Source organism: Heptranchias perlo, chromosome 34, assembly GCF_035084215.1.
Source record: "Heptranchias perlo isolate sHepPer1 chromosome 34, sHepPer1.hap1, whole genome shotgun sequence".
Classification (NCBI taxonomy): Eukaryota; Metazoa; Chordata; class Chondrichthyes; order Hexanchiformes; family Hexanchidae; genus Heptranchias; species Heptranchias perlo.
In genome coordinates, this window is record NC_090358.1 from 5,539,083 (window position 1) to 5,554,329 (window position 15,247).

General features: G+C 42.3%; 1 protein-coding gene across 7 annotated transcripts in view; it reads left to right on the forward strand.

Annotated features, from left to right (window-relative positions):
- The window catches only part of map2k5 (mitogen-activated protein kinase kinase 5), a 241,979-nt gene that overhangs the window by 83,778 nt on the left and 142,954 nt on the right, over window positions 1-15,247 (forward strand). For all 7 annotated transcript variants that reach the window (XM_067971342.1, XM_067971343.1, XM_067971344.1 and 4 more), the window contains one exon: window positions 1,333-1,397. In XM_067971342.1, coding sequence (XP_067827443.1) covers window positions 1,333-1,397 — 65 coding nt within the window. The remainder of the gene's footprint in view (window positions 1-1,332; window positions 1,398-15,247) is intronic.

Here is a 15,247-nt window from a genome sequence, read left to right on the forward strand (position 1 = left end):
AGAATTATGAATGGTAGAAATTTGAAATAAAAACGAAGTGTTGGAAGTACAGAGCCAGTCAACAACAACAACTTGCATTTATGTAAAGCCTTTAATGTAGAAAAAGCATCCCAAGGCACTTCAGAGGCATAAGAAAGAAAATGGAGCCAAGAAAGGATGTATTATGAGGATGACCCAGAAGCTTATTCGAAGGGGTGGGTTTTAAGGAGGGTCCTAAAGCAGCAGAGGGTGGTAAAAAAAGGGGCAGGGGTTCAGGGAGGAAATTCCAGAGGATGGGGCCTAGCCTGCTGAAGGCACAGCCGCCAATGGCGCGGCTTAGTGCAGGATTGGATACGGGCAGCAGAGTTTTGGATGAGCTGAAGTTTATGGGTGGGGGGGGGGTGCGTGGAGAGTGGGAAGCCATCTGAAAGAGAAGATAAGTTACTGCTTTGTGTTGAGCCTTAACATGTCTTTCTATGAAGATAGTAGTAACCCCTAACAATGGACAACTCTCCAACCTGATTTTAAAAAATTAATTTTGTGATGAAATTGCCCCCTTCAGATGGGATCCTTTGTAGGCTGAGTATGTGGCAGTAGCCAGTTTTGCCCACCTTCTCTACTAGAAAAGGTTTATTTGATGTTTGGAGATGAAGAAAGATGTGGGGATAAAGTTGAGGAAAAACGTTAACTTTTAACGAATTGTGTGTGTTTTTTTAAAAACTGCATGTCAAACTGCTATAGAGATTATTTCTTAACTCTCTTACCAAGTTGCAACAATGTGAAGTCTTCGACATTAACACTTTTGCAGCACCTGTCTCTTGTTTCTATGTGACTGGCATTGAACGGTACAGACTTTGACAGTACTGACGTGCGCTTTGAAGGATGGCTGCATTCCTACTTGTTTGTAATGAGGACCGAAGCCATTCTCAGCTAAATTAAATTGTTTCAGTTTTGAGGCAGAATAGCATGATTTTATACCGAGTTCTCATTTTTGCCTTTGTATTGCCCTCAGGGTATGAGTGATGCCAGTCACCTCCCTTCTTCTCCACCCCCCATTCCCCTCCTCACACCGACCTACCTAAGCCATGTTATATCATTCAGTTTTGACATCTTTTATCAAACATTAATGAAATGACCCAGGCAAACAAATTGTCATTAAACTTTCCATCACTTTGTCCCTTGGTATTGTCTTTTATAAATTGAACAGCAAATGTTGTATTGATCTTTCCCCACTTGCTGCTGAACTTGAAATGACCTGGATGCTTGTTGTTTATGGCCTTGAGTTACTTTTCCTTGACATTTCTATATGCTTGCCTGACATTACTAGCTTTTTTTTTCCACCTTCCCTTTTAGATGAATGAACAGGACATTCAGTATCGAGATATCCTCGGTCATGGCAATGGAGGGACAGTGTACAAGTGAGTATCTGCCTCTACCTATTACCATGGAATGCGTGAGAAATGTTGGTAAAGGGTTTTTTAATGTCTTCCCTGCATCCATCACACAGTTTTGGCTGAAGGCATGCATATCATATTGATTTGATGTTGAAGAATGAAAACGATTCTGTGGGTGCCTTTCTGTGTACACTTTACACTTAGTCATTTCCATTACAGCTATGATGTATTATCAGTGTTCAGCAAACATGACAAGGTGACACAGGTCGCTGAACAGAAATTTCAACTCCTGTTTCCACCTGAATCAACTATTATTGAAATAGTTTATTGAGATTGAGGTATTGATCACTGCTTGCACTAACCTTGGCTTAAAGGGAGACTGTCTACTCTGGATTGCACTAACTTTTTTAAAAAAAAAGTCCCATTTATTTTTTACAACCACTTAAATTTTATGGCAATGGGTTGAATTACTTCGTTGTTTCTCTTTCATTGCAAAATGAGCACACTCCTCACATACCAGGATTACAGGCCACAGACTCAAATTGCGAATTCCCAAGCACTTTAAAATAAATTGTTTGGGGGGTGGGGGGAGTTATGGCTTCCAAAACAAGCAAGCTTGTGTACTATTGGGTGACTATAACTTCCAAACATTTACCTAAAACTGAGATTCTTGTCTCAACACTTTATGTAATCGCCTTCCCAGATGCCTGTTGTGCTACGCAAATAGCTTTTCACTCAATTGATTACAGTTACAATCTGTCCACTACAGCAATATCTCAACTCGTATATGCTAGTGAGTAAAACCTCACTGCATCAGCCAGAGATACATCTGTTTTGTTTTGTGTAGGTAATGGGATTGGTGTGTAATATTTTCAGTTTTTCTTACTCCAGGTACCCATTTAGAGATTTATTTGAACAAAGAACAAGGGGTATGATGGGGAGAAAAGGACAGTCACTGTAATCTGATTCTCTATTTAGTATCTTCCTTAATAATCTTGTGTTCCAAATACTTTCCACTCTTGAGTATAACCAGGTCGGTAGTTTTAATCACTTTCTTGTTTTGAATGTAAATTACGCACTTGAATATGATGTGTACTTGCCAGACATTAGGAGTTGTTATGCAAATAAATTCATGTTGCAGCTGAAAGGTTTTTTTTGTGTAAATGCCTGCATAATGCAGTTGGGGAATTTTTTTAAATGATATTTCCTATAATATCCATCAATACCTTTTTCCCCCTTAAAATGTGTAAGAGAAGTGAGTGACGCACAATGAGCTGACGCAGCAGTGCACTTAAAACACAGCAGGTTTGTTGTTTTTGTTCTTTATCGTAGCACACCGCAGTGGAGTGGTGTTGAGCAAAAACAAGGCATCTCCACGTAGAAAGAGGGAAAGAATCATCTCTGCACTGTTCTTGTGTGCTTCCTGGTGGCTGACTAGAGGGATACTGGCAAAGCCCTGGGAGCAAGTTGTATGTGTGGACCCTGTGAAGTGTGAGAAAATTAAGCAATTTCATAACCGTACCAAAATATAACCAGGAAAAGTTTGAAATACCTGAAATTTCTTGAGAATGAAAATTAAGGCCTGATTTTCATTATGATCTTGGATTTATTGTTGTTTCCACTTCGACTCTCACACCCCCCACCACGGTTTTCTCCCCTTCTTTCCTCAATGTGCCGATATCACACCCAAGTGTCCTTTCTTCTTATTTCCTGGTTATATTTTGCTATTTTCCCTCCACTCAACTACCAGGAAGCACACAACCAGTGCGGAGACGATTCATTCCCCCCTTCTACATGGAGATGGCCTTGTTTCTTGCTGTTTCGCTGCAGAAACGCTTTGTGCTTTGAAGTGATAATTTACATATGTACTATTTTCACTGGTGTAAATGGTCCCCACCAAAGACTGTGAGATTGTCATTAATTCTTATATGGCATGTTGTTAGGCTCAGAAGGATTTATATTTACAGAGGAGCTGAAAAACTTATGGGATAGATTTTAGACTTTCATTATTACGTCTGAAAAATACATATAGTGAAGTCCAAAATGCAACTTTAATTGAATATAAATAACATATAGCATGTACTGCATTTAGAGTCCATAGTGATTATTTAAAACACTAGATTTGCGAGATGCTAAATGGGATAGATTCAGAACAGATCCAGCAGCTCAAAACTGGGCATCCGTGAGGCGCTATGGGCCATCAGCAGCAGCAGAATTGTATTCCAGCACAATCTGTAAACTCATAGCTCAGCATATTCCTTACTCTACCATTACCAACAAGCCAGGGGATCAACCCTGGTTCAATGAGGAGTGTAGAAGAGCATGCCAGGAGCAGCACCAGGCGTACCTAAAAATGAGGTGCCAACCTGGTGGAGCTACAACTCAGGACTACATGCATGCTAAACAGCGGCAGCAACATGCTATTGACAGAGCTAAGCGATTCCACAACCAACGGATCAGATCAAAGCTCTGCAGTCCTGTCACATCCAGTCGTGAATGGCGGTGGACAATTAAACAACTAATGGGAGGAGGAGGCTCTGTAAAGATCCCCATCCTCAATGGTGGTGGAGTCCAGCACGTGAGTGCAAAAGACAAAGCTGAAACGTTTGCAACCATCTTCAGCCAGAAGTGCCGAGTGGATGATCCATCTCCGTCTCCTCCGGATATCCCCACCATCACAGAAGCCAGTCTTCAGCCAATTCGATTCACTCCACGTGATATCAAGAAACGGCTGAGTGCACTGGATACAGCAAAGGCTATGGGCCCCGACAACATCCCGACTGTAGTGCTGAAGACTTCTGCTCCAAAACTAACCGCGCCTCTAGCCAAACTGTTCCAGTACAGCTACAACACTGGCATCTACCCGACAATGTGGAAAATTGCCCAGGTATGTCCTGTCACAAAAAGCAGGACAAATCCAATCCGGCCAATTACCGCCCCATCAGTCTACACTCAATCATCAGCAAAGTGATGGAAGGTGTCGACAGTGCTATCAAGCGGCACTTACTCACCAATAACCTGCTTACCGATGCTCAGTTTGGGTTCCGCCAGGACCACTCGGTTCCAGATCTCATTGCAGCCTTGGTCCAAACATGGACACAAGAGCTGAATTCCAGAGGTGAGGTGAGAGTGACTGCCCTTGACACCAAGGCAGCATTTGACCGAGTGTGGCACCAAGGAGCCCTCGTAAAATAGAAGTCAATGGGAATCAGGGGAAAACTCTCCAGTGGCTGGAGTCATATCTAGCGCAAAGGAAGATGGTAGTGGTTGTTGGAGGCCAATTATCTCAGCCCCAGGACATTGCTGCAGGAGTTCCTCAGGGCAGTGTCCTAGGCCCAACCATCTTCAGCTGCTTCATCAATGACCTTCCCTCCAACATAAGGTCAGAAATGGGGATGTTCGCTGATGATTGCACAGTGTTCAGTTGCATTCGCAACCCCTCAGATAATGAAGCAGTCCATACCCGCATGCAGCAAGACCTGGACAACATCCAGGCTTGGGCTGATAAGTGGCAAGTAACATTCGCACCAGACAAGTGCCAGGCAATGACCATCTCCAACAAGAGAGAGTCTAACCACCTCCCCTTGACATTCAGTGGCATTACCATCGCTGAATCCCTCACCATCAACATCCTGGGGGTCACCACTGACCAGAAACTTAACTGGATCAGCCACATAAATACTGTGGCTGCAAGAGCAGGTCAGAAGCTGGGTATTCTGCGGCAAGTGACTCACCTCCTGACTCCCCAAAGCCTTTCCACCATCTACAAGGCACAAGTCAGGAGTGTGATGGAATACTCTCCACTTGCCTGGATGAGTGCAGCTCCAACAACACTCAAGAAGCTCGACACCATCCAGGACAAAGCAGCCTGCTTGATTGGCACCCCATCCACCACCCTAAACATTCACTCCCTTCACCACCGGCGCACAGTGGCTGCAGTGTGTACCATCCACAGGATGCACTGCAGCAACTCGCCAATGCTTCTTCGACAGCACCTCCCAGACCTGCGACCTCTACCAGGACAAGAGCAGCAGGCACATGGGAACAACACCACCTGCACGTTCCCCTCCCAAGTCACACACCATCCCAACTTGGAAATATATCGCCGTTCCTTCATCGTCGCTGGGTCAAAATCCTGGAACTCCCTTCCTAACAGCACTGTGGGAGAACCTTCACCACATGGATTGCAGCGGTTCAAGAAGGCGGCTCACCACCACCTTCTCAAGGGCAATTAGGGATGGGCAATAAATGCTGGCCTCACCAGCGACGCCCCCATCCCATGAACAAATTTTTTTAAATGATTGTAATATACATTCCATTGAGAAATAAAAACTCCATGGGAAAAGTGATCCACCCGCGGCTAACTAAAGAAGTTAAGGAGAGTATTAGATTGAAAGAAGAGGCCTATAATGTTGCCAAGAAGAGAAATAAGCCAGGGGATTGGGAGAGTTTTAGAAACCAACAAAGGAGGCCCAAAAAATTGATAAAAAGGGAGAAAATAGAATATGAAAGTAAACTAGCAAGAAATATAAAAACAGATTTTAAGAGCGTCTACAAGGATGTAAAAAGGAAGAGAGTAGCAAAAGTAAACGTTGGTCCCTTCGAGGCTGAGACAGGAGAAATTATAATGGGGAATCAGGAAATCGCAGATGCGTTAAACAAATATTTTGTATCTGTCTTCATAGTGGAAGACACAAAAAGCATACCAAAAATAGTGGGGAACCAAGGGGTAAATGAGAGTGAGGAACTTAAAACAATTAATATCACTAGAGAAAAAGTACTGGACAAACTAATGGGACTAAAAGCCGACAAATCCCCTGAATCTGATGGCCTACATCCATGGGTTCTAAAAGAGGTGGCTGCAGAGATAGTGGATGCATTGGTTATGATCTTCCAAAATTCCCTAGATTCTGGAAGGTAGCAAATGTTACCGCACTATTCAAGAAGGGAGAGAGAGAGAAAACAGGGAACTACAGGCCAGTTAGCCTGACATCGGTCATTGGGAAAATACTGAATCTGTTATTAAGGAAGTGATAACAGGGCACTTAGAAAATCATAATATGATTAAGCAGAGTCAACATGGTTTTACGAAAAGGAAATCATTTGATAAATTTATTGGAGTTTTTTGAGGATGTAACTAGCAGGGTAGATAAAGGGGAACCAGTAGATGTAGTATGTTTGGATTTTCAAAACGCGTTTGATAAGGTGCCATGCAAAAGGTTGTTACATAAGATTAAGGGCTCATGGGGTTGGGGGTAATATATTAGCGCGGATAGAGGATTGATTGAAGGACAGAAAACCGAGAGTAGGGATAAATGGATCATTCTCAGGTTGGCAGGCTGTAACTTGTGGGGTGCCGCAAGGATCGATGCTGGGGCCTCAGCTACATACAATCTATATTAATGACTTAGATGAAGGGACAGAGTGTAATGTGTCCAAGTTTGCTGACGATACAAAGCTAGGTGGGAAAGTAAGCTGTGAGGAGGACACAAAGAGGGGGTGATTTTAACGCCCAAGAACGGGTGTTTTGGGGACGGGTGGGAGCTGAAAATAGTTTTTTTTTTTGGGTCGCAGCCACGACCCGGCTTCACTTCTGGGTTTAACGTGGGCAGCAAAAGCACAGACTTTCCACTGGGAATGCAATGTCCAAAAATTTTGCGATTGCGACCCACAAAAACAACTATTTTCAACTCCCACCCATACCTAACCCACCCATTCTTGGGGGTTAAAATCACCCCCAAAGAGTCTGCAAAGGGATATAGACAGATTAAGTGAGTGGGCTAGAAGGTGGCAGATGGAGTATAATGTGGGGAAATGTGAGGTTATTCACTTTGGTAGGAAGAATAGAGAAATAGAATATTTTTTAAATGGTGAGAAACTATTAAATGTTGGTGTTGAGAGAGACTTGGGTGTCCCCGTACAAGAAACACAAAAAGTTAGCATGCAGGTACAGCAAATGGCATGTCGGCCTTTATTGCAAGAGTACAAGAGTAAGGAAGTCTTACTACAGTTGTACAGGGCTTTAGTGAGACCTCACCTGGAGTAGTGTGTACAGTTTTGCTCTCCTTATCTAAGGAAGGATACACTTGCCTTAGAGGCGGTGCAACGAAGGGATTAATTCCTGGGATGAGAGGGTTGACCTGTGAAGAGAGATTGAGTAGAATGGGCCTCTACTCTGGAGTTCAGAAGAATGAGAGGTGATCTCATTGAAACATATAAGATTATGAGGGAGCTTGATAGGGTAGATGCTGAGAGATTGTTTCCCTTGGCTAGAGAGTCTAGAACTAGGGGGCATAGTTGCAGGATAAGGGGTCGGCCATTCAAGACTGAAGTAAGGCATTTCTTCACTCAGAGGGTTATGAGTCTTTGGAATTCTCTACCCCAGAGGGCTGTAGATACTGAGTCATTGAATATATTCAAGGCTGAGATGGATAGATTTTTGGACTCTAGGGGAATCAAGAGATATGGGGATCGGGCGGGAAAGGGGAGTTGAGGTGAAAGATCAGCCATGATCTTATTTAATGGCTGGGTAGGCTCGAGGGGCCGTATGGCCTACTCCTGCTCCTATTTCTTATGTTCTTATGCAATACACATTGGATATAGAATTTACAGATAATCAACAACATACATTTCAATTGCATTACTAACTATTCTGTAATTATCTAATCAGTTATTTTGTATTTTTTTATTTGAAAAGGCCTGGAATGGAAGCCACTGCCACTGTTGGGAAATATAGGAAAAAAATCAAGCTAAATCATGAAGTGGTTCGGTGATGCTAAGCTTTGGTTTCAACAGTCTTTAGATTGTAAGAGCAAGGGAAGACTGTGGATGTTAAAGAATCTGACAGTTTTAGGTATTCAAAAAAGAATGAGTTTGAAATGGCATATGTTGGAAATGCACAGCAGATCAGTCAGCATCTGCAAGTCAAGGATAAATTAATGTTTCAGGTGGAATCTTTATCTGAAGATGAATTCTCCCATCCGAGATAACATTCTTCTCTCTCAGATGCTGACTAACCTGTGTATTTCCAGCATTCTCAGTTTTTATGTCACTCTCATGATTTTAGTTACCTTTTTCTTCAGTCATCTTGTATTTTAGACTGGGTGAATTCATTGTGTATTAAATTCTTGATGGCATAATGATGGTATAGTGTCAGGCAAGGATCTCCATTGTGAGATTCATCCAATGCACTACTTTCCTCCAAAGTCACTTCTGGAAATAGTAACACAGTGGAGTTAATGCTAAAGAACTGAGATTTTTATACAAGATAATGACTATTATTTATAAACACATTTCAACTATTTATGCCATCAAGAATTCGGCATTGCATGGGACTTATGCAGGAAAGACCTTAGTCTCAAACTCCACAAGAAGCATTGGGAGCATCAATGTGGCATTGGCTGCACAGCATTACTGTATCCCATACTGTCTATCCTGAATTCAATGCTAACTCATCAATTTCATTCTGCTCTGTTGCCAGACTGCTTATCTAACGTACAGTCTTGGATGAGCCACAATTCTCCTCCAGCTGAACATTCGGAAGACCTTCGTCCATGCCTTTGACACCTCCGGACTCGACTATTCCAAAGCCTTCTTGCCTGGCCTCCACACTCCGTAAACTTTGGCTCATCCAAAGCTCTGCTGTCCATATCCTATCCCACACAACAACCCACTTCTCCATCACCCCTGTCTCCACTGACCTGTATTGGCTCCTGGCCCCCTCATTTAAAATTCTCAACCTCATGTTTAAATTACTTCATGGCCTTGCTCCTCCGTATCTCTATACCCTTCTACAATCCCTCCGAATCCTCTGACTCTGGCTGTTCCGCATACCCTCCTTCGCACCACCATTGACAGCTTGCGTTCAACTGCCTGGACCCCATGCTGTGTAATTCCTTCCCTAAACTCCCCCACCTCTTCTTCTCTCCTCCTTTTTAAGACCCTCCTTAAAACCCACCACTTTGACTAAACTTTTGGTCATCCTTCATAATATCACCTCCTTTGGCTCTGCATCCTTTTTTTGATCACACCTCTGAAGTGCTTTGGGACTTCTATGTTAAGGGTACTATATAAATGTGCACGTTGTTGATGATGGCATAGAGAGCATTTCATGTCTGTCTGAGAAGCCTAAACGACCATGCTGGGTCCAAAACAGCAAGGTTGAAAAGAATAAAGACAAGATAGTAATTGGTGCAATGTTGGGTTTTCAAAGCCTGTAGATTGTAGGAGGAAAGGAAGATGGATGGAGTTAAATTTTGAGTATTATTACTGCAGTCAAATAGCAACGGGATAGTACAGCATTACAACAGAAAACAGCATTCTGGCCCTCAGCTTTGTTTTTTATGTTGCAAAAAAATTATATTATTTCCCACATTCACAAAAAGGAATGCCAATGAGCCTTCCCAACCCAATTGTCCCACTGCTGTGAATTGAGTACTGAGCTAAGACATTTATTTTCCCAACGGTTTTGTCCATTTCAAATTAAAGAGGGTAAAACTGAACTGAGCCTAAAATAGTTTGCTCTAACAAGGATTGCATTTTTATATTTTGATGATGGAATTTTGAACCTAGGGTCTTTAAATTGAAATCCAGCACATCACTGGAGCAGTTAGGCCATTGTTTCTGTCTTTAATCGATTTATATCTTTGATTCACTTATCAGCAATTTACTGTGTGTATTTTGTTCCCACTGACTGCTTCCCCATCATAGGAACTGTTCTGACTCTGAAGCAACTTTGTACAATCAATACAAACACTGGACAGCAAGGTTGAAGTGTCAGAGGTCGTCTGGCGTGACCCACAGAAGTGCTATTAAGAAGTTTCAGGAGTGTTTTCCTCTAACGTGACAGCTGTGCTGGGAACAATGCCATGTAGTGTTATCTTTGTTTTGTTTTGTATTCAGCACAAGACTCGTATATCCAAACTTTTGAACAATAATAATCTTTGGTAACTTTTCCATAATTTATTGCAATGTGCTTAAGTCTTCAGATTTGGGGGCACTAATTATATTTGTTTTCTCAATTTTCTCCACTCTTCTGAAAGTGCAATCATGCTGTGATGCGTTTCTGGTATATTGCCCATTGGGCTTAGATAGTGATTGTCAACAGACTATTTGACTATGGAGGGCCAACCAGCCCTCACCTGATATCCACACTTAATGCACTTTCCAGCAGAGGTCACTGAATAGCAATCAAAAGCAGGATGATTTTTTTTGCTCCACCCTAGCCCATGGACACAGAAGTAAATTATAGCACATGTCCTGCCTGAGATAAGCTAAGTCAACATTGCTTTCGGCATTGGATCAGAATATGTTCTGGGTTTCTGGCTTAGTACTACACTAGGCAGTGTATTTATTCACTGAGCTGTCACTGGTGGAGCTTTGGATGATAATTCGGGAACAAAAGCGCAACAATATTGGGAAAGAATACTTCAAATTTTTGACTTCTCTAAAGTTTTAAGACTTTTTAATTTAAATTGAGGTAATGATCATGTTAGGGACAATTTATATTTTTTCTGAATTTTCATTGGGCATATGCCATCAGTGTACCCTTTTGCCCATGTGTGGAATAATTTTAGCAACACTTTCATAAGTTACGAAGATTCCAAGTGACTGCAGTTTAAACAAAACCTTTCCATCCAGATATAGAATGTGTTTACGCTTAGATTTAGACAGATTCAGTGTAAGCTGTGTGGACAGCATTCAGAGCCTACTTGATAAAACTGTTCAATTAAGGCAAAAGCATTTACATGGTGTAATTTACCTAAATTGCCAGTGGGCCTCTTACACACTAGCAGTGTTAGAATTGATTTAAGCAATTGATTTTAGCTGAAGCTGATAAATTTCTGCTTGTTAGTTACAGTAATTTTGCAGAAGACTTTGTAAAGCAGTATTGAAGTGTGCATTTAGCTGATGTTTAAAAGAAATGTTATTTACAGTGGGTTTTTACTGTTTGTTTAGACATTTGGGCAGTTTGCCAGGCTATTGAAGCTTAAAATTTTTCTTCTTTAAATATTTAAACAACAAATTATCCAATTTTCCCATTTGCACTGAAGACAAACTCTCTGTGTAAATGAACAGACAGAGAAATTAATTCTTCTGATTAAGGGAAATAGCTTCCAGGCTCAGAATTAAGGCAATGTAAAGTGTGTTTCAAAAGTATATATTTTTAAGTTTATGTCATCTATTTTCACCTATTATTATGTTGCAATTTAGACTGGCATTCAAATGTAGTATTGAGTGTGTGCTACTTTGTTAGAGGTGCCATCCTTCAGATGAGACTTTAAACAGAGGGTCATTCTGTCTGATTAGGTAGACATTAAAGATCCTGTGGCACTATTTGAAGAGGAGCATGAAGTTCTCCTGGTGTCCTGGTCAACATTACTCTCTCAATCAACACCATGAAAACAGATTAATTGGTCCATCTCATTGTTTTTTGTGGGACCTTGCTGTGCACAAAAGGGCTGCCGTGCTTGTTTTACAAGTTTTACTTCAATAGAATATATTGTGTGCGACATTTTTGAGACCTTATAAGGCTCTATATAAATGGAATTCTGTCTCTGAGTGCTTTTACAATAAGTAAGACCCATACTACTGTCACTAGTTCCCTAAGCATGAGTCTTGTGCAGCCAGTTGCAATCCAAATCTTCAACTAGTGTGACTTGGTAAGACTAGCTGCTGGGAAGGCCCTTTTTTAGTCAGCCCTAACATGTCCTAGTTGTTTTATATTCGGATTACAGTTGCCTGTGTGTAATGCCTGCTTTAGTTGCTGGTGGCATTCATGCAGGTCTTGTGCAATGTAAAAGTAGCTTCTATGTCTGTTTATGAGCATGATTTAAATACTGAAACAAAAGAATGCTCAGAAAATACACATTGGTGCTATCTGAACAAAGTTGAAATGTTCATCCCTTTGTCACCAAATCGGAAGTTGTCATTATTCCAACTTGTTTTCCATGTAATAATTCCCCAGCAATGGCATATAAAGTCAGAGATCCTAATGACTAATATTGTCTCAAACAACCTTTACTGATTCATTTAGCAACCAGTTTCCATGTTTGCCAATACCAGGTCAATGTGAGTAGTAGGGAAAGGTCAAAATTCTAAACCACTACTTCAACCCAGTTTTCATAATTTGTGTGCAATTGCTTGATCTTGGTAACTAAAAGCAAATAAAGCACCCTCCAGAGGATTATGTAATTCTGAACTCTGGTCATTAAAAGTTGGGTTCCAGCATGTTTGTTGCTGTACAGCAACTTCCTATAATTGGTCACTATATATAATCTAGTAACACTTGTCCAAGAAAACCGATACGGATGTATACACCAGGTCGTTTATTTCATGTATTAGTGATATTTTCATTGTTCAAAAAAGTGATAACTAACTGCAATGAATATAAGAAAATTCCAACTGTAGTTACTTAACCACTCATAACCTTTGCTGTGTTCCACACTTGAAACAAATACTCCTATGGTAAAAAGGAATATGATCGTACTATTGATGCAGGAAAGAGGTTCTCAATCTAGAATTGCTTTTTCCTCTTTCCCTGCCCTTTGTCTCCTTTATTTATCTCTCTCAGAATCTTTCTCTTTCAGATGTTGACTGTCCAGCTGTGCATTTCCAGAAGTTTTTGTTTTTATTTCAGATCTCCAGCATTCAGTTTTCCTTTCCCTCTTGTTCTCGCCTGCTCAGTCTGTGTGTTGCTCTCTGTCTAATATAAAATATTAGAAGAGAACCTGTCATGAATGGTGACCTTTTTTTCCCTAGTGAAATATATAGACAATGGATACTTCATAGTGAGATACAAGGTTGTAATCTAATGAAAGGATTCGGATGATATCCTAAATCAGGAGAGCAAAGCTGCAGCATTTCATAACCATCTGAACCCTGAAAACAGATTTCAGCCTTGAACTCCCTCCCTGGTACAGTATCTGTTATCTTTTTAATTATATTGGATCATTTCTTTGTGGCTTTTAATTCAGTTTTCCAGCTGTCTCTGTGCCAGTGATGGCTAACCGGCATTATGTCACATCAGGTCCATGGTATTCACAAAAGGCTGCTGAGTGACTTGCCGTGACAAAAGGGCAGTTTTAACTTATTCTTGATTGCTAGCATGTTCTATATTAACTGCAACATTGAAATCTGGAAGGCTGAGAACGTAATTGAGAAATTCAGTTGCTGATCTAGAAGTTTAGGGATGTTATGGGGGTTCAGATGCACAAATCTTTGAAGGTGGCAGGACAAGTTGAGAAGGCTGTTAAAAAAGCAATGGCTTTATAAATAGAGGCAGAGAGTAAAAAAGTAAAGAAGTTATGGTAAACCTTTATAAATCACTGGTTCAGCCTCAGCTGGAGTATTGTCTAATTCTAGGCACCACACGTTAGGAAGGATGTCAAGACTTTGGAGAGGATGCAGAGGAGATTTACTAGAATAATACCAGGGATGAGGGACTTCAGTTAAATGGGGAGACTAGAGAAGCTGGGATTGTTCTCCTTGGAGCAGAGAAGGTTAAGGGGAAGTTTAATAGAGGAGTTCAAAATCATGAAGGATTTGATACAGTAAATAACAGAAACTGTTTCCACTGGCAAGAGGGTCGGAAACCAAAGGCCACAGATTTAAGGTCATTGGCAAAAGATGGGGAGATGAGACATTTTTTAATGCTCTTAAGTTATTATGATTTGGAATGCACTGCCTCAAAAGGGTGGTGGAATTGGATATATATTTGAAAAGGGAATTGGATATACATTTGAAAGGAAAATGGGACTGTTGGACAGCTCTTTCAAAGAGCCAGCACAGGCGCGATGGGCTGAATGGCCCCCTTTTGTGCTCTATGATTCTATTCAGTCATGCAAACTGAAGCTAAATTGCAGCCTTTTACTTATTCTCAACCATCCAAAATCTTTATGGTGTATATATGTTACCTATATTCCTAATGCATTCTGTAGCCCACTCTTTCTCTACACCCCCCTTCCCCCCTTTCTCTCTACACCCCCCCTTCCCCCCCTTTCTCTCTACACCCCCTTTCTCTCTACACCCCCCTTTCTCTCTACACCCCCCCTTTCTCTCTACACCCCCCTTTCTCTCTACACCCCCCTTTCTCTCTACACCCCCTTTCTCTCTACACCCCCCTTTCTCTCTACACCCCCCCTTTCTCTCTACACCCCCCCTTCCCCCTTTCTCTCGACACCCCCCCTTCCCCCTTTCTCCCTACACCCCCCTTCCCCCCCTTTTCTCTATACCCCCCCTTTTCTCTATACCCCCCCTTTTCTCTATACCCCCCCTTTTCTCTATACCCCCCCCTTTTCTCTACACCCCCCCTTTTCTCTACACCCCCCCTTTTCTCTACACCCCCCCATTTCTCTACACCCCCCCATTTCTCTACACCCCCCCCATTTCTCCTACACCCCCCCCATTTCTCTACACCCCCCCCATTTCTCTACACCCCCCCCATTTCTCTACACCCCCCCCATTTCTCTACACCCCCCCCATTTCTCTACACCCCCCCCATTTCTCTACACCCCCCCCATTTCTCTACACCCCCCATTTCTCTACACCCCCCCCATTTCTCTACACCCCCCCATTTCTCTACACCCCCCCATTTCTCTACACCCCCCCCATTTCTCTACACCCCCCCCATTTCTCTACACCCCCCCCATTTCTCTACACCCCCCCCATTTCTCTACACCCCCCCCATTTCTCTACACCCCCCCCTTCCCTCGACACCCCCCCCTTCCCTCGACATCCCCCTTCCCTCTACACCCCCCCCCCTTCCCTCTACACCCCCCCTTCCCTCTACACCCCCCCCTTCCCTCTAAACACCCCCCCCTTCCCTCTACACCCCCCCCCTTCCCTCTACACCCCCCCCCCTTCCCTCTACACCA